This window comes from Felis catus, chromosome C1 (genome assembly GCF_018350175.1).
Source record: "Felis catus isolate Fca126 chromosome C1, F.catus_Fca126_mat1.0, whole genome shotgun sequence".
Classification (NCBI taxonomy): Eukaryota; Metazoa; Chordata; class Mammalia; order Carnivora; family Felidae; genus Felis; species Felis catus.
Window position 1 is genome coordinate 189,077,468 of NC_058375.1, and position 26,359 is coordinate 189,103,826.

At 39.5% G+C, this 26,359-nt stretch overlaps 1 protein-coding gene and 1 pseudogene across 49 annotated transcripts in view; one reads left to right on the top strand and one right to left on the bottom strand.

Moving 5' to 3' along the window:
- Positions 1-9,516: 9,516 nt before the first annotated feature.
- The window catches only part of ABI2 (abl interactor 2), a 123,088-nt gene continuing 106,245 nt past the window's right edge, over positions 9,517-26,359 (top strand). For 10 of the 49 annotated variants that reach the window (XM_045034325.1, XM_019838505.2, XM_045034338.1 and 7 more), the window contains exon 1: positions 9,520-9,854. In XM_045034325.1, coding sequence (XP_044890260.1) covers positions 9,738-9,854 — 117 coding nt within the window. In that variant the 5' untranslated portion in view covers positions 9,520-9,737. The other 39 variants (XM_045034337.1, XM_045034341.1, XM_011285485.4 and 36 more) reach the window with 8 other exon arrangements.
- On the bottom strand, positions 16,019-16,692 carry LOC109502819 (annotated as a pseudogene).

Sequence of the window (26,359 nt, forward strand, 5' to 3'; positions counted from 1 at the left end):
AGTACAATATCCACTCATGATAAAAATCCTCAACAAAGTAGGTTTAGACGGAACATACCTCAGTATAATAAAGGCCATATGCGAAAAGCCCACAGCTAATATCATCCTCAATCGGGAAAAAGTGAGAGCTTTTTCCCTAAGGTCAGGGACAAGACAAGTATGTCCACTCTCACTTTTATTCAATATAGTAATGGAAGTCCTAGCCCCAACAATCAGACAACAAAAAAAATAAAAGGCATCAAACTGGCAAGAAGAAGTAAAACTTTTGTTCCTTGCAGATGACATGATACTATATATAGGAAACCCTAAACTCCACCAAAAAACTACTAGAACCGATAAATGAATTCAGTCAAGTTGTAGGATACATCAAATCTGTTGCATTTCTATATAACAATAATCAAACAGCAGAAAGAGAAATTAAGAAAACTCCCATTTACAATTGCACCTAAAACAATAAGATACCTAGGAATAAACCTAACCGAAGAGGTGAAAGGCCTATACTCTGAAAACTATAAAACACTGATGAAAGAAACTGAAGATAAAACAAAGAAATGGAAAGACATTCCATGCTCATAGATTGGAAAAACAAATATTGTTAAAATGTCTATATTACTCAAAGCAATCTACACATTTAATACAATCCTTATCTAAACACCAACAGCATTTTTCATAGAGCTAGAACAAACAATCCTAGAACTTACACGGAAGCACAAAAGACTCTGAATAGCCAAAGCAACCTTGAAAAAGAAGAGCAAAACTAGAGGCATCACAATTCTGGACTTGAAGTTATATCACAAAGCGGTAGTAATCAAAACAGTATGGTACTGGCATAAAAATAGACACATAGATCAGTGGAACAGAATAGAAAACGCAGAAATGAGCCCATAATAATCTTTGACAAAACAGGAAAGAATATCAAATGGGAAAAAGAATGCCTCCTCAGCAAATGGTGCTGGGAAAACCTGACAGCAACTTGGAAAACAATGAAACTGGACTACTTTCTTACACTCTACACAAAAACAAATTTTAAATGGATTAAAGACCTAAATGTGAGACCAGAAACCATAAAAGTCCTAGAAGAGAACACAGGCAGTTACTTCTTTAACGTTGGCTATAGCAACTTCTTTCTAGATATGTCTCCTGAGGCAAGGAAAACAAAAGCAAAAATAAACTATTGGGACTACATCAGAATAAAAGCCTTCTGCACAGTGAAGGAAACAATCAACAAACTAAAAAGGCACCTATAGGATGGGGGGCGCCTGGGTGGCTCAGTCAGTTAAGCGTCCAACTCTTGTTTTTGGCTCAGGTTATGATCTCACAACTTTGTGGGTTCAAGCCCTGCTTGGGATTCTCTTCTTCCTCTCTCTCTGCCCCTCCCCGACTTGTGCTGTCTCTGTCTCTCTCAAAATAAATAAACTTAAAAAATAAAAGGCAACCTATGGAATGGGAGATTTGCCAATGACATGTGATAAAGGGTTAGTATCCAAAATACATAAAGAACTTATACAACTCAAAAAAACAAGTACAAGTAATTCAATTATAAAAGGGCAGAAGGCATGAATAGACATTTTTCAAAAAAGACATCCAGATGGCTAATAGCCACATGAAAAGATGCTCACCATCACTTATTATCAGGAAAATGCAAAACCAAACTACAATGATCACCTCATACTTGGCAGAATGGCTAAAATCAACACCACAAAAAACAGGTGTCGGCAATGATGGGGAGAAAGGAGAATCCTCTTGCACTGGTGGTGGGAATGCAACCTAGTGCAGTCACTCTGGAAAACAGTATGGAGTTTCCTCAGAAAGTTAAAAAGAGAACCACCCTAGGATCCAGCAATCACACTACCGGGTATTTACCCCCCAAAATACAAAAACACTAATTTAAATGTATACACGTACCCCCATATTTATAGCAGCATTATCTACAATTGTCAAATTATGGAAACAGCCCAAGTGTCCATCAGTTGATGAATGGATAAAGATGTGGTGTATAGATATAGATACATATACATATACACGTATATAATGGAATATTCGCCATAAAAAATGAAATCTTGCCTTTTGCAATGACATGGATAGAGCATGAGAGTATTATGCTAAATTAACTAAGTCAGAGAAAGACAAATACCACATTAAATTCCACTCATATGTGGAATTTAAGACACAAAACAAGCAAAGGGAAAAGAGAGACAGAGGCTAGCCAAGAAACAGACTCTAAACTATAGATGATGGGGATTAAAGAGTGCACTTGTGATGAGCACCGGGTGATGTATGGAAGTGTCGATTACTATATTGTGGACCTGAAACTAATATTACACTGCAAGCAAACTGGAATTTAAATAAAAACCTAAAAAAACCCCTCTGTTTGCATTTCTCCTATGTACTGTGTAATATCTCTAACAGGAAACATAATTGCACAAAAAGGAATTGTTTTACATTTCATTGAAATATATATATTCCTTCACTGAAATATGTTATTACATATATAAAATATGTATACATACATATCCAACTTGGTATTGCCTGAAAAAATCATATGGCAGCCAGAAAACTAGTTTTGAGTTTCTCAAGGTAAAAAAGGAAAACATCATGGGGCACCTGGGTGGCTCAGTTGGTTATGCATCCGAGTTCAGCTCAGGTCATGATCTCACAGTTTGTGGGTTTCAGCCCTGAGTCTGGCTCTGTGCTGACAGCTCGGAGTCTAGAGTCTGCTTCAGATTCTGTATCTCCCTCTCTCTCTTCTCTCCCCCCACTCGTGCTCTCTCTCAAAAATAAACATTAAAAAAAAAAAAAGGAAAACATCACAAAAGTATCTTCATGAAGAAGGAAGACATTCTTATTTAATAGTTTCCAAGCATTTAATGTAAAAAGAGGAAAATGGACAATTATTACAGGAAATACTTTGTGCAGATAGGAAACAGCTGGTTTTATTCTTTAGGTGCCATAGATGCTACTCTTTAATAGATTTTAAAAATTTATGAGAAAATCCATTTACACTAAGTACTGATTGACATTCTTAATAATATTAAGGATACTAAAGCTGATAGGTTGATGCCATTTAAAAGAGAGAGGGGTGCGTTGGAGGCTCAGTCGGTTGGGTGTCTGACTCTTGATTTCTGCTCCAGTCATGATCTTGAGGTTTCATGAGTTCCAGCCCCATTTCAGGCTCTGAGCTGGCAGCACGGAGTCTGCTTGGGATTCTCTCTCTCCCTCTGTTTTCTGCCCCTCCCTCACTTGCACTGTCTAGTTCTCTCTCAAAATAAATAAATAAACTTAAAGAAAATTTCAGGGCAAAGAGTTAATAGTGAAAACAATGGTTATGGTTAATTAGCATGTCAGTGGTGTGCAGACAGAATCTGAGTGGAAAGTCTGGAGTGAATGGGTATGTCTCATAGATGTTGTAAGATGAGCAATGTAAACAGTTCAGTTAAACAACATTTATTTCTTTAATTTCTTAAGAAGTTAACAAATCCTTAATTTCTTCACTTAAGGATACATTTACTAGAATGATATACATCAGAGGAATTCCACATAGTATGTCTTTATTCCAGCAGAGGAATTTGACACTTTTTCACCAGTCTTATGACTACAATGATGAAATATTGAATAATTGTGAATCCCTTAAGGTCCATTTAGAACTGGCCAAATTTAAGGTACAGTCGTTCCCCCTATCCACAGTTTCACTTTCTGTGGTTTCAGTTACCAGACATCAACTGCAGTCAGGAAGGAGATGCCTATTGCTACATTGCAATGCCTACCTCATTCACTTCATCTCATCACATAGGCATCATCTCACATCATCTTAAGGTTGAGTACAGTATAACAAAATATTTTGAGAGAGACATAGCACATTCATATACCTTTTATTACAGTATAATTGTTCTATTGTTACTTATTATTAATCTCTTACTGTGCCTAATTTATAAATTAAACTTTATCCTAGGTATGTCTGTATAGGAGAAAATAGTATATGCAGGGCTCAGTACTATTCAAGGTTTCAGGCATCCACTGGGGGTCTTGGAAAGCATTCCCTATGGTAACAGGGGACTACTGTATACTAACAGTAGTCTGAACAACTAAGTGAGGTTTATAAGGGTAAGCCATCAGGCTCCTCTTTTTTTTGCCTTGATTTGTTCAACATGAGGCTATGATGAACCCGGAAGTCTTGCTTATCAGATCTGTAGATGATGTAAAACAAGATTATTTATTTCCAGAGACGGTAATGAGGATTAAAGTTTTGGCCAAAGCCAAGTTATAATTTATTGGTTATAGAGAACTGCAATTTGGGGCACCTGGGGGGCTCAATCTGTTAAGTGTCCAACTCTTATACCAGCTCCGGTCCTGATCTCAGAGTCCTGTGTTTAAGTCCTGTGTTGAGTTCCTGTGCTGGTGTGAAGCTTACGAAAGGGGGAGAGAGAGAGAGAGAGAGAGAGAGAGAGAGAGAGAGAGAGAGAGAGAGAGAGAGAGAAAAGAAAGGAAAGAAAGAAAGAAAGAAAGAAAGAAAGAAAGAAAGAAAGAAAGAAAGAAAGAAAGAAAGAAAGAAAGGGAAAGAGAGAAAGAGGGAAGGAAGAAGGAAGGAAGGATTGCAATTCGATTTTTAAAAGAATCAACTGTACTTGGTATGAGTGGATTAATACGTAAAAAATCCAGGAATATTTAATGCTTACTTTGAATCAGTGGGGTGCCTGGATGGCTCAGTAGATTAAGCATCTGACTCCTGATTTCAGCTCAGGTCATGACTCAGGGTTCATGAGTTTGAGCCCTGCATCAGGCTCTGTGCTGACAGTGCAGAGACTGCTTGAGATCCTTTCTCTCTGCCCCTTCCCTACACTCTCTCTCTCTCACTCCTAAAATAAATAAACATTTTTTAAAAAACGTTGGGGCACCTGGCTGTCTCAGTGAGTTCAGAATCCGATTTCGACTTGGGTCATGATCTTGTAGTTCATGAGTTCGAGCCCCACATCGGGCTAGCTGCTGTCAGCACAGAGCCTGCTTCAGATCCTCTGCCCCCCTCTCTCTCTGCCCCTCCCCTGCTTTCTCTCTCTCCTCTCTTAAAAATAATAAACGTTAAAAAAAAATCTATACTGCTTACTTTTAATCAAGCTGATGATAAAATTGCTTTAAAAATGTTACCTTGGGGGGCGCCTAGGCAGCTCAGTCGATTAAGCATCCAACTTCAGCTCAGGTCATGATCTCACAGTTTATGGGTTCAAGCCCCAAGTCAGGCTCTATGCTGACAGCGTGGAGCCTGGAGCCTGCTTCAGATTCTGTGTCTCCCTCTCTCTCTGCCCCTCCCCTGCTCACTCTCTGTCACTCTCTCTCTCAAAAATAAAAAAAATGGGGGTGCCTGGGTGGCTCAGTTGGTTAAGCATCTGACTTCGGCTCAGGTCACGATCTCATGGTTTGTGAGTTCGAGCCCCAAGTCGGGCTCTGTGCTGACAGTGCAGAGCCTGGAGCCTGCTTCTAGTCCTGTAATCTCCCTCTGCCCCTCCCCCACTCACATTCTATCTCTCTTTCAAAAATAAACATTAAAAAATAAAAATAAAATATAAAAATATTTAAAAAAATTAAAAAATTTTAAAAATGTAAGCTTGGGCAGTATTAATAAAAATATTTGCTCTAATTTTGGGAGATAATAGTTTCACTGGACTCTTAGAAAAGTAATCCATGTTTATTTTAGGAAAAGGATGAACAAAATAAAAAATTCTTATAATCCCACCACTCAGATAATATATATATATACACATGATACATATATTTTTATAGAACTTCTAGTTGTCTTCCTTTTTGCTTAAATTATCATGGTGGCAGCTGATATCTATCTAAATACTTGGATCCTTAGATTCTGCTGAGTGGTTTTTAAGTTTTTATTTTAATCCCAGTTAGTTAACACAGTGTTATCTTAGTTTTAGGTGTATAATACAGTGATTCAACAGTTCCATATATCAACTGGTGCTCATCAGAACAAGTGCACTCCTTACTCCCCATCATCTATTTAATCTGTCCCCTCACCCACCACGCTTCTGGTAACGATGAGTTTGTTCCCTATAATTTAAAGACTCTGTTTCTTGGTTTGTATTTTTTTTCCCTTGGCTGATTTATTTCTTAAATTCCACACATGAATAAAATCATGTAAAATCATATGCTATTTGTCTTTCTCTTATTTCACTTAGCATTATACTCTCTAGGTCTATCTATGTCATTGCAAATGGCAAGATTTCATTATTTTTTTTTAATGGTTTAATAATATCCCATTGCGTGTATGTTTGTATTACATCTTTATCCATTCATCAATTGATAGACACTGGGGTTGCTTCCCTATCTTGCCTATTGTAAATAATGCTGCTATAAACATCGGGTATACTATCCCTTTAAATTCGTGTTTTTGTACTTTTTGGGTACCAATACTACAATTACTGGATCATAAGGTAGTTCTATTTTTAACTTTTTGAGGAAACTCCATACTGCTTTCCCCAGTGGCTGCACCACTTGGCATGCCTACCAACAGTACAAAAAGGTTCCTTTTTTCCCACATCTTTGCCAACACCTGTTGTTTCTTGTGTTGTTGATTTTAGCCATTCTGAAAAGTGTGAGGTGATTCCTAATTGTCTGCTCAGTGTTAAAAGCTCCTTGCTTAGTGGTGATTCCCAGCTGCCAGAAATTACAATCATACACCTTCAGAGCCAGAAGGGCCATTTCATCAGCATTACCTGGGCCAGAACTATAAATTGGGTCAGACCAACTGAATCAGAATCTCTGCGGGTGGGTGCTAGCAATCCTATTTTTTAAAAATTCTTTTTAATGTTTATTTATTTTTAAGATAGAGAGAGAACACGTGAGGGAGCACAGGCACGAGCAGGGGAGGAGCGAAGAGAGAAGACAGAGGATCTCAAGTGGGCTATGTGCTTACAGCCCAAGGCAGGGCTTGAACTCAGGAACCATGAGATCATGGCCAGACCTGAAGTTGGATGCTTAACTAACTGAGCCACCCAGATGCCCCAACAATCCTGTATTTTTTTTTTATTTTTTAATGTTTATTTATTTTTGAGACAGGGAGAGACAGCATGAACAGGGGAGGGTCAGAGAGAGAGGGAGACACAGAATCTGAAACAGGCTCCAGGCTCTGAGCGGTCAGCACAGAGCCTGACGCGGGGCTCGAACTCACGGACCGTGAGATCGTGACCTGAGCCGAAGTCGGATGCCTAACTGACTGAGCCACCCAGGCGCCCCCAACAATCCTGTATTTTAACAAGCCCCCAAAGTGATTCCAATCCATGCTGAAGTCTGAGAACAACATACCTGAGTTAAAACCTTTGTTTTTTCAGATAAAGAAGATCCAAAGAGGTTGTCACCAGTCAATTTAAGAAAGTACCAGTGGGGCGCCTGGGTGGCGCAGTCGGTTAAGCGTCCGACTTCAGCCAGGTCACGATCTCGCGGTCCGGGAGTTCGAGCCCCGCGTCGGGCTCTGGGCTGATGGCTCAGAGCCTGGAGCCTGTTTCCGATTCTGTGTCTCCCTCTCTCTCTGCCCCTCCCCCGTTCATGCTCTGTCTCTCTCTGTCCCAAAAATAAATAAACGTTGAAAAAAAAAAAAAAAAAAAAAAAAAAAAGAAAGTACCAGTATTTTTAGGCAGTGATTCCTAGGATAACCATTATCCCTCAGGGAGATCTGTTTATTGGACTAATTGCTAAGAAGTATTTGAAAGAATGCTAGGTAGAAATAAGTATAATGGGGAAAGAGTCCGTTTACCACTTAACTCACCTGGTGGGCTTGTTACAGTTCAACACTTGCCTTTTGATTTACTCAGGTTTGAAACAAAAGTTTCATCCAATTTGTTTTATTCACTTGATTATTCATACTATTTTATTCCTTGAAGCAAGTTTATGTGTCATTTAAGTAACCATCCCATTCCATCACTACTGCTCTCTAATGAATCCCTAGAGTGTGACGCTACAGCTTTCATTTTTAACAAGCTCCTTATCCTTAAGTTTGAGAACCACTAATGCAAAAGATGTTTGGGGCACCTGGGTGGCTCAGTCAGTTAAGCATCGGACTCCACTTCAGCTCAGGTCACGATCTCTCAGTTTGTGGGTTCCAGTCCCAAGTCTGCCTCTGTGCTGACAGCCTGGAGCCTGCTTGAGATTCTCTCTTTCTCTCCTCTCTCTCTACCCCTCCTGCTCATGCTTTGTCTCTCTCCCAAAATAAATAAAAAAACATGGAAAAAAAATGTTTGAAGTGGTTATGTAAGAATAAAACTAGATAGACTGGACATTTTCAGTATTCTTTAATTTGGGTTCCACACTGAAAATTCAAAATAACTTGCTAATGTGTATATCATACACCCAATATAATAACACCAGAGATTGCTCCAAAAATTTGGAATGGCATAACATTCAAATGATTTTTCAAGGAAGTATAATATAGTTTGCCCCAGCATCTGGGAAAAAAAGGTGGCGGGGGAATCACCGTAGAAGGACAAAGATATCACAAAAAGCAAGAACGAGACCTGAAATAATGGATCCTGTTCTAAACTGCAAATGTAGTCAACCTTGATTCACCACGGTATAAATTAAGGTCATGGGCAACTCAGCAGTTGTCTAATATTTTAGGTTTTTAAAATTTTAGGTTTTTTAAAAGATTACATTGTGTGGAGTAGTCAAGATTTAGGAAAACATACAGTAGGTGGGGAACAAGAACAGAGTAACTCCGAAAATCAAAATGATCTACCTTGAATTTTTGTAGCATTTAACGTTTTTCAAAGTGCTTTCACACATACTATTATCTTATCCATGTAGCAGCCATGTGAGTAAGAAAATTATCATCAGCAAAACCATTTTCAGAACTTTAAATACTGGATCCACGAAGAAAAAAGGCGTGGAATTGAACCAGAGAAATGACAGAAAAGGATGTCAGTGAGGAAGAGAATCATGGAGAGGGCAAGCACAAAAAGCTGAGGTCCAGGCGACAGGGAATTGAGAGCCGAACGGAGACTAACCTGGCCGGGTGGGGGTGGGGGCGATAGCTTTAGTGGGCAAATAAGCGCAAAAAAGCCTGGGTGCAGGAAATACGGGATTATGAAACTGGAATTTACTTATCTGTACCAAAGAGGATGGATAAGGTCAAAGAAGAAGAGAAAAATGGAAAGCAGGGCGCACTTAAAGCTGCACGGAACTTTTGTGGGCTGCTATCCTTCAGTCCAATGACCGCGGAGTTCGGCCTCAGGTTGAGAATAACGCGAAGGGGAGTCGAAGAGGGCGCGGGCGGGAAGACAGCAGAGTCGGTAGCACGTTCACTCGGACCAACAAAAGCCGCCGGAGACACTTAGCGAGCCACGCAACTTGCGGGGGCCGAAGGGTTAACCGCGCGCCCGACTCCCGCGCGCTTCCCGGCCCCCACTCCCGCGGTCGCTAGGAAACGCCGACAGTGGGGGAGGGGCGGGCGGCGCGGCGGAGGGTGGGAATCTTTTTCGGGCGCCCGGGGGCGGAGGGAGGGGAGCGCGCGTGCGCGCGCCCGTCCGTCCGTCGCCGCGGTGACCGTCCTCGGAGTCCGTCGGCTCGCGCCCCGCCCCCGTTCTGCTGCCCCCTCCCCTGTCGCGCGCGGGGGGTGTTTCTCGCTCCTCGCGAGTTGCCGCCGCCGCGGTCGCCGCTGCTCCTCCTCTCCCAGTCTTGGGTTTCCCAGGCACTGCTGCCACCGCTACCTCTGCGGTCTGTATGAGGAGGAGGAGGATGTGAAGATGGCGGAGCTGCAGATGCTGCTGGAGGAGGAAATCCCGGGGGGCCGCCGGGCCCTCTTCGACAGTTACACGAATCTGGAACGGGTGGCAGATTACTGCGAGAACAACTACATCCAGGTGTGAAGCATGCCCCGGCCTGGGCGCGTCGGGCCTCTGGTGGGCAGCGCGTGGGGGATCCCCGGGCCGGGGGCCGCGCTTGGGGGCGCAGGGCGCGCGGGGCTGGGGCCGCGGCGGGGACCCAGCCTAGCTAAGCCCTCGAGGGCGGGGGAGGGGGAGAATAGGGTGGGAGCTGGGTCTGGTGAATTGGTGAGAAACCTCCGGCTGGAGGAAATTGTAGCTTTAAAACATTTTAAAAAGCCATGAATCAGTCCTCGTTGCGGTGTATGTGTCGTGTCCCCGCCTCTTCGCTTCTTCTGCCCTCGGCCGCCCCCGCACTCGGTACCCGTCAGTGTTCGGGATGGCGGTGGAGGCGGAGAGTGTTTTTTTCTATTTGACAGAATCCTGCTCCCCCATATGGCAGGGGTGTGGGGGGGATTGATGGATCACCCCCTCCCCCAAGCTCTGGAGGATTTTTAAGGGGCTATGTTGTTGCAAAGTAAAGTGCCTCGGTTTTATATTCATGTAAATGCCTCAAGAGACTGGTATTTTTGTTTATTTTTTAGTTTCTAGCCGGGGTTACTGTAGAAGAGCAGTTGTCTGTTGGAAGTTATTGCCATTTTCCTCCTTATGGAGAATGAGAAGCTGCATGATAATGAGCACCACCCCCCCCTTCCCTCGACAATCCCGTTAGAATAGTTAATTTTCCTGTGGGAAAAAGAATTATAAGTATTTTTCAGCAAGGATTAGGAAATGATCCTCATGATTTAATTTTTCCCGAGATGGCTGGTTTGGTACAGAGACTCAGAGTGGTAACGCTGTGTGTATGTGTATGGAGGTGGGGTGTGTTGGGTGAGATGAGATCCAGCTGCGCCTGGATACAGCAAAAGATTCTGTGGATTTAAAAAAAAAATCCTTCTTCAAAAATTATTTGAAAGGGTAGGTTAAGACAGTTTGCAAATTAAGCGTCTTTTGTTTCTTTGTGGCTTATTCTGGAGTCACAGATTCTACCTCCATTTTTTCCCTTAACGTTTAAATTCTCTTGGGATAAAGGTGGAAATGGAAGAAGTGTGTTAAATTGTTCTTTCACTATGGTCTTCTCCCCCCCCACCTCCCGCCCGGCTCCCACCTCCATCTCTCCAGGCATCCTTCTTAATATCAGTTATATTGGGAAGCATTCTTTAGTCTTAGTGTAAACTAAAAAAAAAAGGTGTTGGAATTTATAGGTTTATAAATTTTGTAAGGATCACGTGGTTGATCAAGGATGTTATTGTGAGATTTTACTAAATTAGGTATATACTTAACTCTGTATTATCTTGTAGCAACGATTTGTATTGAAGAAGGGACCAGGCATAATCCAAGGCTTTTCCCTCCAAAGAGACTATTGAAACTAGTAGGAACAGAAAAAAATGTGTCTTGGGTCAGACATTCATGCAAAAAACCACAGTGGTCCATATTTGGAGGGTGCTTCTTAAATACTGAGTGGGATAGAAAAGAGTCAAACATTAAGTGTTTGTCACGTCAAACATTCAGTGTTCAACTGCATGTATTCACAAGTCTTGTATAGCTTGCCACTATGTAAAGGGTTGATGAAACACACCTAGTGTCTACAGAATTTCATAGTGTAGTTAGTAGGAGAGGCTGATCTGTGAGCAAATGAATAATGTAGTGTGTCAGTTTATACTCTAAGGGACTGAAGGTGGGGAGAAGGCCAGGAGGAAGATATGCTATTCCTAAGGAATTCACTGTCTCTAGGAGAGGCAAATCTAAAGGACTGAAGTGGTAATTCCATTGACTGCAGCATATTATGGGAGTTATAGGTCAGAAGAGAAACTGAGAATAGAAAAGTGATTGGGTAGCGGTTATTACCAGTAATAAAAAAATAAACAGATTTGTCTTCTTTGGAACATAATTTTTATTATAATTTGAAGGTATAGTTTTTCTTAGATTACAATTGATACGTAAAGGTAAAGTACATGGATTAATAAAACTGAGAGGTTAAAGGGATTAAGGGTTGTCATCTTTTTAAATATTTTATACTATTCTGTCATTACTGTCACCATTATCTGTTTTAGCAATAGGACTAATAATTTAGTGTGGTTTTTTTAAATGCATAGTATAGCTACTGATTAATGGAATTAGATTTAAAAATATTTTTTCAGTTCAACATCTAAAATAGATTTTACATGTTAGATTAGATTTTACCTCTTAGGTTATCATCTTTTTTATGTGGGTATAATATTGGTGTTTTTCTCTTACGAGATCACAGCTCTTACATGATTTGTTTGTAGTAAAGTTGATAAATGGAACATGCTGATAGTGGATTTGTGCTGACCTAGCTGTACATTTGACCCAACTGGCTCCCCTTGTGACCAAAGAACTGACCAGCAGGGGTTTTGATGCTGCCTCTGACCCTGTAGAAAATGAAAATTAATTGGTTGTATATGATCACATAGTCAGTTTAGCCTTGTTTTAGCATCATATCCTAACTACTAGCTCAAGTTAACTAACCCAACACTTACTTTATTTTGTGGAAATGTAATTTTTGCCAGTAAAGTAGAAAAAGATAAATCTGTTGAATCATGTGTAACAAAGGGTAAGGGTCTTTGTTCAGTGTTCTTAAGTAGCTGGTTTTAAGCATAGGAATAGCCACATAACTAAGAGAAATAAGAATGTTCTAAATGTGGATTATATTTAGTGTGGAAATTGAGCAAAGGAAGGAAAATGATTTTGCTATCCTTCTGGAAACAACTGTATCGTGTTTAAATTGTTCCTAATAAAAATATCTTTCAGATACATTATCAGCATTAGGAGTGACCAGACTGCCTGTGTTAACACCCACAATCTATAGGTAGAACAGCGTTGTAGACAACAGTGTTGTAGACAGCAGTTTTCCAGGATACTAATGCAGTTAATGTTAGAAATTTAAAAATCATCTTCAGTAAAAATTTAGATGGTTTTTGTTTTATTATTTCAACCTCTAGAAAAAGTGACAGTAAAAATATTTTTTCTAAAATGTGATGCTAAGAGGCACCTGGGTGGCTCAGTTGCCTAAGCGTCTCTTGATTTCTGCTCAGGTCATAATCTCACAGTTTTGGGAGTTCAAGCCCTGTGTCGGGCTCTTTGCTGACAGTAAAGGAGCCTAATTGTGATTCATTCTCTCTCTCTCCCTCTCTCCCTCTCTCCCTCTCTCCCTCTCCCCCTCTCCCCCTCTCCCCCTCTCCCCCTCTCCCCCTCTCCCCCTCTCCCCATCTCTCCCTCTCCCCTCTCTCCCTCTCCCCCCTCTCCCTCTCCCCCTCTCTCCCTCTCCCCCTCTCTCCCTCTCTCCCTCTCCCCCTCTCTCCCTCTCTCCCTCTCCCTCCCTGTCTCCCTCTCCCTCCCTCTCTCCGTCTCCCTCCCTCTCTCCGTCTCCCTCCCTCTCTCCGTCTCCCTCCCTCTCTCCCTCTCCCTCCCTCTCTCCCTCCCCCTCTCCCTCTCCCTCTCCCTCTCCCTCTCCCTCTGTCTCTCCCTCTGTCTCTCTCTCACTCTCTCTCTCTCTCTCAATCACTCTCTCTCTCTCTCCCTCCCCCTCCCTCTCTCTCTCCCTCCCTCTCTCTCTCCCTCCCTCTCCCTCTCTCTCTACTCGTCCCCACTCATGCTCTCCCTGTCTCAAAATAAATAAACTTAAAATTTTTAAAAAATTTGATGAAAAAAATTACAACTAAAATTGCTGATATTTCCTGATTGATTTTAATTCTTGTCTGTGAAAAAGGACTTAGTAATTGTTAAGGACTTTTGTAAAGATACATGTAGGACCTGTGTTCTTTTTTTCATTTATTAATATAAACATTGACACCTAATCTAAAAAGTTTCCAGAAATTTTAAACAATGTTTTGATTAACTTGGAATCTACATTTTTACAAATAGAAGAATTTTATTTTATTACTATTTTTTTTAATGTTTATTTTTGAAAGAGAGCGTGAGTGGGGGAGGGGCAGAGAGAGAGGGAGACAGAATTTGAAGCAGGCTCCAAGCTCTGAGCTGTCAGCAAAGACCTGACTTGGGGCTCGAACTCCTGAACCGTGAGATCACAACCTGAGCTGAAGTTGAACACTTAATTGACTGAGCCACCAGGTGCCCCAAAAGAGTTATATAATAGTAGGAGTTGCTTTAATGTTTGGTAGATGAAATAAATTTATAGTTGTTACTTTCCTAGAGTAACTCTGAAAAACCAACTTATTATTAACATTTTTCCTTTAGTTAGATAAAATAGTTAATTGGTTTTTTTTTTGTTTTTTTTTGTTTTTTTTTTTTTAGTTTTTTTTTATTTGTTTGTTTTTTAGATACATAGTAAAATCCCGTTGTCCATTATTTGGAGTAAGAGCAAAATCATCCAGTAACATGGTTTTGCTCAGAAGAACAGAAATTAAAAATGTACCTAAAGTGGTGCCTGGCTGGCTTAGTCCATAAAGCATGCAACTCTTGATCTGAGGGTCATGAGTTTAGGCATCATGTTGGATGTAGAGCTTGCTTGAAAAGATAATAAAATAAAAAATACTTTATAAAAAATTTTTACAAAATGTGCCTTAAATTTTATGTGAAATATATATATATTTTTGCTTTTGAGTAATAGAGATGTCATTAATGACTTCTGTTTTTTGTCTTTTTTAAACATTTTTTTTTAAGTTTATTTATTTACCTTGAGAGAGTGAGAGAGTGTGTTCTGGGAGGAGCAGAGTGGAAAGGAGACAGAGAATCTCAAGCATGCTCCATGCTGTCAGGGCAGAGCTCAACTCTGGGCTCCATCTCCCATGAACCATAAGATCATGACCTGAACTGAAATTGAGACTCTGATGCTTAACCGACTGAGCCACCCAGGTGCCCTCGTTTTTTGTCTTTATCAAAAAGGATACTCCCAGAATTCATTAAAAATTGCATGAAAAGTTTATAAGGAGTTACAGTTTATTTATAATGCTAAGACATTTGTTTAACTTGACACAATACCTTCTGAGTGTACAGTCTTCTAGTCCTATGGCATTGTTTTCAAGTTTTGAAGGAGATTTTGTTATAATACAAAAAAATCTGATACATATAGTTCTTAATTTATAAATATTCAAACTATTGTATTTACATTAATTTTCTATTGCTGTTGTGACAAATTGCTACAAATTTAGCAGTTTAAAACAACACAAACTTACCATTTTATAATTCTGGAGATCGTAAGTCTATAGTAGGCCACAGAATTGGGTTCTTTCTGGAGGCTCTGGGGGAGAATCGGTTTCCTTGCCTTTTCCAGCTTTCAGGGACTACCTGCATTCCTTAGCTCATGACCTTCTTTAAAATTCCAAGCCAGCAGTGGCATCACTGCAACCTCAGCTTCTGTTTTCACATCTCTGTCTCTCTGCTTCCATCTTCACTTCCCCCTTCTCCCTCTGCTTCTGTTGTCACATTTTCTTTTCTGACTCTGACCATCTGCCTCTCTATTTTATAAAGACTCATGTGATTATATGTTGGGCCCATTCTGATGATCTTCCAATCTCAGGATCATTATCACACCTCCAGAATCCCTTTTTGCCATGTAAGGTAACATATTCACAGGTTCCAGGGATTAGGATGTGGTCATCTTTACTGGCGGGTGAAGGTTGTGGGGGGGTGGGTGGTGGGGGGAGGAGGGAGGCACTATTCAGTTATAATATTTGAACATAGCTTTTCTTTCCTATATCAGTAATTGGCTGTAACCCTTTTGGTACCTAAGCCCAAAACCTTGGTACTGTCCTTGACTCTTATCTTTTGCATTGGATAACAAATGGCTCTGTCTTCACATGTCTGGATCTGACTACTACCACCTCTTCTGCTACCAACCTGGACCAAGATATGATTATCACTCAGTTAGATTATAGCAAAAGCAAGAGTGATCTTTTTTAAAAATCTAAATCAGATCATGTTCTGTTCAAAATACTGAGATTTTCTGTCTCATTCAGTTTAAGAACTAGAAATTAACATTGCCTACAAGATACAAATGATCTAGCTTTCTAGTCTTGAATCCTCTCCTAATGTAATTCCTCTTCTCTTTTGCTAATTGTGTTTCAGCCACATTGGCCTCTTTTTCTTTTCCTTCTTTTTTAATGTTTTATTTATTTTTGAGAAAGAGAGCACAAGTGGAGGAGGGACAGAGAGAGGGGGGTGGGCAGAGGATCCGAAGTGGGTTCTGTGCCGACAGCAGCAAGCCCAATGTGGGGCTCAAACTTGCCAACCATGAGGTTGAGCCACCCAGCTTCTCTGGCTCCTTTTCCTTGAACATAACAGGCATAGTTCTGCTTCCACATTTTTTTTTTAAACTCTAGCCTTTTTATTGAAAAATTTTGCATGATTTACTTTTCATTAGTCTGTGCTGTCCATGCTTCTAATGATATCAGAATCACCTGGATCACTGATAGCCAGTATGCATACTCTGTAGTATTTCCCACATACTGTGTCCAGTTCAATATTATTGCCATTGTAGTGGACACCAGTTTTGGCCACTATGATGTAGTGTCTGTTTCAGATTTCCTCAGGGGTGGGCAGTTGTTGGCGAAGATGACCAATTTCACTTTGCCATGTCTGATCATATTCAGAGTATGCTTCTATCCCATCACATACTTTCCACTTTTCATTATGAGCTGGAGCCTAGAGTTCATCAACTCTAGCGACTTTTTCATCTTCTTTGTGGCCACCATCTTCCTGTCTTAGGTGCAGGATGGCCCCAACTAAGAGCAGACTCCAAGGTTGCTGGGTGCAAGAAAGGTACCTCAAGACTTTTTTATTTTGCATTTACTGTGCCCTCTACCAGGAGTATTCATCCCCCAGATAGTTGTATCACTGGATCTTTTTACCTTTTTCATGCCTTTGATCAAATGTCAACTTTTAAATTTTTTTAACTTAAAAAATATTACAAAATTGTTTTTTAATTTCAGTGTAATTAACATAGTGTTATATTAGTTTTAGATGTACATTATAGTGATTCCACAATTCTATATATTACTCACTGTTTTCATGGTGAGTGTACTCTTAATTCCCTTCACCTGTTTCACCTGAACATCCTCCTGGTAACCATCTGGTAACCATCAGTTCATCCTTTATATTTAAGAGTGGTTTTTTTTTTTGTTTGCCTTTTTTCCTTTCTTTATTTGCTTTACTTCTTAAATTCACATTTAAGTTAGTGAATTTCACCTGTGAGTGAAATCATATATTTATCTTTCTTTGACTGACTTCACTTACCATTACACCATCTAGTGCCACCCATGTTGTTGCAAATAGCAAGAATTTCATTCTTTTTTGTGGCTGAGTAATATTTTATTGAACACAAATACCACATTGTCTCCTTTTTTTAAAACTTGTTCTAACGTTTTTATTTATTTTTGAGAGTCAGAGCGCGACTTGGGGAGGTGCAGAGAGAGAGAGAGAGAGAGAGACACAGAATGTGAAGCAGGCTCCAGGCTCTGAGCTGTCAGCACAGAGCCTGATGTGGCGCTTGAACTCACGAATCATGAGATCATGACCTGAGCCACCCAGGTACCCCTTCTTTTTTTTTTCATTTGAGCTCTCTGCCCAGCGAGGGGCTCAAACTCACAACCCCAAGATCAAGGGTTGAATGCTTTAGTGACTGAGCTGGCAAGGTGCTCCATATCATGTTTTCTTTATTCATTCATCCATCAGTGGACAATGGGTTGCTTTCATGATTTGGCTGTTGTAAGTAATTCTGCAATAAAGATACAGGTACATGTATTTTTTCAAATTAGTGTTTTGTATTCTTTGGGTAAATACCTAGTAGTGGGATTACTGGGTCATGTGGTAATTCTGTTTTTAATTTTTTGAAGAATTTCCATACTGTTTTCCACAGTGGCTGCACCAGTTTATGGTTCCACCAACAGTGCACAAGGGTTCCCTTTTCTCCACACGTTGTTTCTTATATTACTGATTTTTGTTATTCTTATGAGGTGATTGTGGTTTTGATTTGCATTTCCCTGATGATTAGATCTGGAGCATCTCTTCATGTGTCTATTGGCCATCTGTATATGTCTTATTTGGCGAAATGTCTGTTCACATCAAATGCTTAGTTTTTAATTGGATTATTTTTTTTGGATGTTGATTTGTAAAAGTTCTTTATATATTCTGGATATTAACCACTTACCAGATATATCAACAGAATACAACATCAGTATACAGAAATCTGTTGCATTTCTGTATACCAGTAATGAAGAAGCAGAAAGAAAAATTAAGGAAACAATCCCATATACAATTACACCAAAAATAAAAAATATCTAAGAATAAACTTAACCAAGGAGGTGAAAGACCTGTACACCAAAAACTATAAAACACTGATGAAAGAAACTGAAGATAACACAAACAAATGGAAAGGTATTCCATACTCATGGATTGGAAGAACAAATATTGGTAAAATGTCTATACTATTCAAAGCAGTCTACAGATTTAATGCAATCCCTATCAAAATACCAACAGCATTTTTCACAGAACTAGAGCAAACAATCCTAAAATTTATATGGAACCACAAAAGATCCTGAATAGCCAAAGCAATCTTGAAAAAGAAAAACAAAATGAGGTATCACAATCTTAGATTTCAAGATATACTACAGAGCTGTAGTAACCGAAACAGTATGGTACTGGCACAAAAATAGACACATAGGTCAATAGAAAACCCAGAAATCAACCCACAATTATATGGTCAATCTTTGACAAAGGAGGCAAAAATATGTAATGGGAAAAAGACAGTCTTGGGACACCTGGGTGGCTCAGTAGGTTAAGCATCTGACTCTTGATTTTGGCTCAGGTCATGATCTCACAGTTCACGAGATTGAACCCTGCGTCAGATACTGTGCTGACAGCGCGGAGCCTGCTTGGGATTCTCCCTCTCCCTCCCTCCACCCCCCTCCACTTTCTCTTTCTTTCTCTGCCCTGCCCCCACTCCACTCACACACACACTCTCTCTCAAATTAAATAAATACACATCAAAAAAAAAAGGAAAAAGTCTCTTCAATAAATGGTATTGGGAAAACTGGATAGCCACATGCCAAAGAATGAAACTGGACCATTTTATTTTTTTACTGTTTGTTTATTTTTGAGACAGAGAGAGACAGAGCATGAGCAGGGAAGGGGCAGAGAGAGATGGAGACACAGAATGTAAAGCAGGCTCCAGGTTCTGAGCAGTCAGCACAGAGCCCAACGCGGGGCTTGAACTCACGAACTGTGAGATCATGACCTGAGCCGAAGTCGGACGCTCAAACGATAGAGCCACCCAGGCGCCCCAGGACCATTTTCTTATACCATACACAAAAATAACTCGAAATGGATTAAAAACCTAAATGTGGGAGCTAAAACCATAAAAATCCTTTCTAGAAAAGAGCACAGACAGTAATTTTCTGACATTGGCCGCAGCAACATTTTTCTAGATATGTCTCCTAAGACAAGGGAAACAAAAGCAACAACAGCAAAAAGGAGAAAAAAAACCCAACTATTGGGAATACATCAAAATAAACAGCTTTTGCACAGCAAAGGAAACAAAACTGAAAAACAGCTTACTGGATGGGAGAAGATATTTGCAAATGATATATCCAACAAGTGGTTAGTATCCAAAATATATAACTTATGCAAATCAACATCCAAAAAAGAAATAATCCAATTAAAAACTAAGCAGTTGATGTGAACAGACATTTCTCCAAATAAGACATATACAGATGGCCAATAGATACATGAAGAGATGCTCAAGATCTAATCATCAGGGAAATGCAAATCAAAACCACAATCACCTCATACCTGTCAGAATAACTAAAATCAGTAACACAAGAATTCATTTATCAGTTCTAGTAGTTTTTGGTGGAGTCTGTAGGGTTTTCTGTATATAGTATCCTGTCATCTGCAAATAGACTTTGACTTCTTCTTTACTAATTTGGATGCCTTTTATTTCTTTTTTTTTTGCTGATTGCTGTGGCTAGGACTTCCCAGTACCATGCTGAATAAAAGTGGTGAGAGTGGATAGCCTTGTCTTGTTACTGAATTTAGGACAAAAACTCCCAGTTTTTCACAATTGATAATGATATTAGCTGTGGGTTTTCACATAAGGACTTATTATTTTGAGGTATGTTCCCTTTCAACCTACTTTGTTGGGGGTTTTATGATGAATGGATGTTGCACTTTCCCAAATGCTTTTTCTGCGTCTGTTGAAATAATCATAGGTTTTTATCCTTTCTTGTTCATAGGATGTATCTCGTTGATTGATTTGCAAATATTGGACCACCCTGCATCCCAGGAATTAATCTCACTTGATTGTGGTGAATGATTTTTTTAAATGTATTGTTGGATTCGCTTTGTTAATATTTTGTTGAAGATTTTTGCATTTGTGTTCATCAGAGATATTGGCCTGTAATTGTCTTTTGTGTATATGTGTGTCTTTATGTGGTTTTGATAAATTTGGAAGCTTTCATTGCTTTTCTAGCTTTTTTTTTTTTTGCATAGTTTGAGAAGAAGAAGTCTTTCTTTCTTTCTTTCTTTCTTTCTTTCTTTCTTTCTTTCTTTCTTTCTTTCTTTCCTTCCTTCCTTCCTTCCTTCCTTCCTTCTTTCCTTCTTTCCTTCTTTCCTTCTTTCTTAAATTTATATCCAAATTAGTTAGCATGTAGTGTAACAGTGATTTCAGGAGTAGATTGCTTAATGCCTTTACCCATTTAGCCCATCCCCCCTCCCACAACCCCTCCAGCAACCCTCTGTTCTCCACATTTAAGAGTCTCTTATGTTTTGTCCCCCTCCCTGTTTTTATATTATTTTTGCTTGTCTTCCCTTGTATTCATCTGTTTTGTCTCTTAAATTCTACATATGAGTGAAGTCATATGATATTTGTCTTTCTCTGACTGATTTTGCTTAGCATAATACCCTCCAGTTCCATCCACGTAGTTGCAAATGGCAAGATTTCATTATTTTTGATTGCTGGGTAATATTCCATTGCATATATAGACCACATCTTCTTAATCCATTCATCTGTCGATGGACATTTGGGCTCTTTCCATACTTTGGCTGTTGTTGATAGTGCTGCTATAAACATGGGGTGCATGTGTCCCTTTGAAACAGCACACCTGTATCCCTTGGATAAATGCCTAGTAGTGCAATTGCTGGGTCGTAGGGGAGTTCTCTTTTTAGTTTTTTGAGGAACCTCCATACTGTTTTCCAGAGTGGCTGCACCAGCTTGCACTGCCACCAACAGTGCAAAAGAGATCCTCTTTGTCCGCATCCTCGCCAACATCTGTTGTTGCCTGAGTTGTTAATCTTAGCCATTCTGACAGGTGTAAGGTGGTATCTCATTGTGGTTTTGATTTGTATTTCCCTGATGATGAGTGATGTTGAGCATTTTTTCATGTGTTGGTTGGCCATCTGGATGTCTTCTTTGGAGAAGTGTCTATTCAGGTCCTTTGCCCATTTCTTCACTGGATTATTTGTTTTTTGGGTGTTGAGTTTGGTAAGTTCTTTGTAGATTTTGGATACTAACCCTTTATCTGACAGGTCATTTGCAAATATCTTCTCCCATTCTGTCAGTTGCCTTTTCGTTTTGCTGATTGTTTCCTTTGCTGTGCAGAAAGAAGCTTTTTATTTTGATGAGATCCCAGTAGTTCATTTTTGCTTTGGTTTCCCTTGCTTCCGGAGACGTGTTGAGTAAGAAGTTGCTGCGGGCAAGATCAAAGAGGTTTTTGCCTGCTTTCTCCTCGAGGATTTTGATGGCTTCCTGTCTTCCATTGAGGTCTCTCATCCATTTTGAGTTTATTTTTGTGTATGGTGTAAGAAAGTGGTCCAGGTTCATTCTTCTGCATGTCGCTGTCCAGTTTTCCCAGCACCTCTTGCTGAAGAGGCTGTCTTTATTCCATTGGATATTCTTTTCCTGCTTTGTCAAAGATTAGTTGGTCATATGTTTGTGGGTCCATTTCTGGATTCTCTATTCTGTTCTATTGATCTGAGTGTTTTTGTGCCAATTAATTCTTTTTTAGATGTTTGGTGAAATTCACCTGTGAAGCCATTTGTCTGAATGTTACCTTTTGATGATTCCTTCTTGGTCTATTTAAAGTTATAACATACTTCTGCCCTTTGTTTACTCCCCTTTTTTCTTGTACTTTTCTTTCCATGCTTTATTTTTCTTCATATTGTTTACTGGTTAGCATATGGTGTATCTTATTTATTTTTTTGCATATTTCTTTCCCCTGGCATATGAGCTTCATGAGAGCAGGGAGTCTTTTTCATTGTCAGCATCTGGAACAGTGCCTGGGACAAAACAGACATTCAATAAATATTTGTTAAAAGAATAAATTAAGGGTTTTTCTCATAAGCAGTGGAAAATATCCTTTTGTTATTTTATTTTATTTTTTTTTTGGGACAGAGAGAGACAGAGCATGAACGGGGGAGGGGCAGAGAGAGAGGGAGACACAGAATCGGAAACAGGCTCCAGGCTCTGAGCCATCAGCCCAGAGCCCGACGCGGGGCTCGAACTCACCGACCGCGAGATCGTGACCTGGCTGAAGTCGGACGCTCAACCGACTGCGCCACCCAGGCGCCCCTGAAAATATCCTTTTGAAAGAAGTGAAATAAATTAGTTTCCCGAAATGGAAGAGTTTTTATATTTATGTACAGGTAAATGAAGTTGGTGAATACTTTTCATTTGGTCAGGGTATTTAGTATAGATGTGACCAACAGAATTGAAACTGGTTATTTTACGTGTGGCTAGTGCTTTAGAGTTTGTTCAGCAGTTCATTTGCTTTCACTTAATGCATGGTTTATTCTATAGTGGATGCTTCTCAAATATTTGAGTGGATCTACAACTTTTTTAGGCAGTGAGCAAGGAAGATACTTCTATTTATAAAAAATCAAGTAAGTAAGGGGCACCTGCATGGCTCAGTCAGTTAAGCATCCAACTTTGGCTCAGGTCATGATCTCTCAATTTGTGAGTTTGAGCCCCGCATCGGGCTCTGTGCTGACAGCTGAGAGCCTGGAGCCTGCTTCGGATTCTGTGTCTCCCACTCTTTCTCTGCCTCTCCTCCACTCATGCTCTGTTTCTCTCTCAAAAATGAATAAATATTTTAAAAAATCAGTTAAGTAAAATCAAGCTTCGTTATGACTCTGCTAAACCAAAATTCTGTAAACATAGGAATTTTGTTCATTTTTTTTCCTGTGTCCCATATGCTTTGTTGAGTAAAATGATTGAGATTATAACTCATACCATTAAAAAATTACATATATATGTATATATATTACATGTATAAAAAATTACATATTCTTTTTCATTTAAGAAGTACTTACTAAGTGAAATAAGTCATACAGAGAAAGACAGATACCATATGTTTTCACTCTTATGTGGATCCTGAGAAACTTAACAGAAGACCATGGGGGGAGGGGAAGAAAAAAAATAGGTTAGAGAGGGAGGGAGCCAAAACATAAGAGACTCTTAAAAACTGAGAGCAAACTGAGGGTTGATGGGGGGTGGGAGGGAGGGTGGGTGGGTGATGGGAATTGAGAAGGGCACCTGTTGGGATGAGCACTGGGTGTTGTATGGAAACCAATTTGACAATACATTTCATATTAAAAAAGAAGAAGAAAAGAAATACTTACTGAGTATATGTCCATGCTGGGAAGTCATTGGTAACTCATGGAACAGTCTAATTCTGTTACCATTTAATTGCTATGAAGACCCTATGTTCAGTAGAGTCTGAATTAATGGGGTTTGGACTAAATATAACATGGCACAGCTTTTCTTTTGTTGTGCTTGCTGTTATTTGGCTTTATCCATTTATCCATTGAAGATTTTGAATAGAGGCAAGGAGATGCATTGTTAAGAACTTCCAGAACCTACAAAACAATATTGAATAGGGGAAGCAACAAGGGATGCCTTTTTCAGTATGTACTACAAATCTTTTTCGGGAGATAATGCTTGAATAATGATCCCTTGTCTTTTCCTTTTTGTTTTTAATTTTTATTTGTTAAAAAATTTTTTTAATGTTTGTTTATTTTTGAGAGAGAGAGACAGAGAGAGAGAGATAGCTGGGGAGGGACAGAGAGAGAGGGAGACACAGAATCCAAAGCAGGCTCCAGGCTCTGAGCTGTCGGCACAGAGCTGGACGTGGGGCTTGAACTCCCAAACCGTGAGATCATGACCTAAGCCAAAATCGGATGCTTAACCAACTGAACTACCCAGGTTCCCCTCCTCTTCTCCTTTAAAACATTTATTGTAGAAGAGCAGAGCAGGTTCAGAAAGAATTTGAATAACCTAGCTTAATATATAGTACTGTTTTTGAGAGAAGAAATTGAAATTTATTGACATTAAATTCATATGGTTTCTAGGTTTTTCATCATCTGCACATATGATTATGATATAGTAATATGTATAATTATGAATTTTATTCATGGTTAATTCTACATATAACATAAATTTAATGTCGGCAATTTAGTTTGTGGTGTAGATGTATTATGTAATAATAAGGCATTGTACCCCAGCTTTTTCTTCTTTTGAAATGACTAAAGACTGGATCTCTTGGATTATTAACATGACTTTTTTTTTAAAGTAGATTAAAGTCTGATTAATTCAGGGGTTCTTGGGTGGCTCAGTCAGTTAAGCATTTGAATTTGGCTCAGGTCTTGATCTTCTGGTTGGTGAGTTCAAGCCCCATGTGGGGTTCTGTGCTGACAGCTTGGAGCCTGGAGCCTGCTTCAGATTTTGTGTCTCCCTCTCTCTCTGCCCCTCTTTTGCTTGCACTCTTTCTTTCTCTTTCAAAAATAAACAGTAAAAAAAATTTAAAAAGAAGTCTGATTAATTAATATTGGTTTAATATTATTTGATATTATACATAGGCTGTTTTGACATAAGATATGTGAATTAGATCAGGTCATTTTTTCTTCCAAATTTTTATTTAAATTCTAGTTAGTTAAAATATAGTGTAATATTGGTTTCAGAAATAGAATTTGGTGATTCATCACTTACATGTAACACCCAGTGCTCATCATAACAAGTGCCTTTAATACCCATCGCTCAATTAGCCCGTTCTCCACCTGCTGTCCTCTGTCAACCCTCAGTTTGTTCTCTGTTGCTTACCTCTGTTTATTTTCCCCCCTTCCCATATGTTCATGTTTTGTTTCCTAAATTCCATGTATGAGTGAAATCATAAGGTATTTGTCTTTCTCTGACTGACTTATTTTGCTTAGCATAATACACTCTAGTTCCATTCATGTTGTTGTAAATGGCAAGATTTACTTTTTTGATAGGTGAGTAATATTCCATTGTGTGTGTTTGTGTGTGTGTGTGTGTGTGTGTACACATCTTTGTTCATCAGTTGATGGACATTTGAGCTCTTTCCATATTTTGGCTATTGTTGATAATGTTGCTGTAAACATCAGGATGCATGTACCTCTTCAAATCCGTAATACCTAGCAGTGCATTGCTGGATGGTAACGTAGTTCTATTTTTAACTTTCTGAGGAGCCTCCATACTGTTTTCCAAGTGGCTGCACCAGTTTGCATTCCCACCAACAGATGGATTCTCCGCATCGTTGCCAACATTTGTTCTTTCCTGTGTTAATTTTAGCCATCCTGATAGGTATGAGGTGGTATCTCATTGTGGTTTTAATTAGTATTTCCCTGATAATGAGTGATGTTTGAGCATCTTTTCATGTGTCTGTTACCCATCTGGATGTCTTCTCTGGAAAAATGTCTTTTCATGTCTTCTGCCCATTTCTTAACTGGATTATTTGTATTTTGGGGGTAGAGTCTGATGAGTTCTTTATAAACTTGGATACTAACCCTTTATCAGATATGTCATTTGCAAGTGTCTTCTCCCATTCTGTAGGCTGCCTTTTAGCTTTGTTGATTGTTTCTTTGCTATGCAGACTTTTTATCTTGAATTCCCAGTAGTTCAGTTTTACTTTTGTTTCTCTTGCCTCCTGAAACATAGTAAGAAGTTGCTTCAGCTAAGGTCAAAGAGGTTGCTGCCTGTGTTTTCTAGGATTTTGATGGTTTCGTGTCTCACATTTAGGTCTTTTATCCATTTTGAAATTATTTTTGTGTATGGTGTAAGAAAGTGGTCCAGTTTTATTCTTCTGTATGTTGCTGTCCAGTTTTCCCAACACTATTTGTTGAAGAGATTGTCTTTTTTCCATTGGATATTCTTTTCTGCTTTGTCGAAGATTAATTGCCAGTATAGTTGTGGGTCCATTTCTAGGTTTTCTATTCTGTTCTATTGTAAATCAGGTCATTTTTGGCTACTACTTTAATCCTAGTCCCCTCTCTGCTTTCCAAATGTAACAGTTGTCATCAGTTTGTTAAAACTCTCTTTACCTGGGGTGCCTAGGTGGCTCAGTTGGTTAAATGTCCGACTTCGGCTCAGGTCATGATCTCATAGTTCATGAGTTCGAATCCCATGTCTGGCTCTGTGCTGACAGCTTAGAGCCTGGAGCCTGCTTCAAATTCTGTGTCTCTCTGTCTCTCTGTGCCTCCCCTGCTCATGCTCTCTTTCTCTCAAAAATAAATAAACA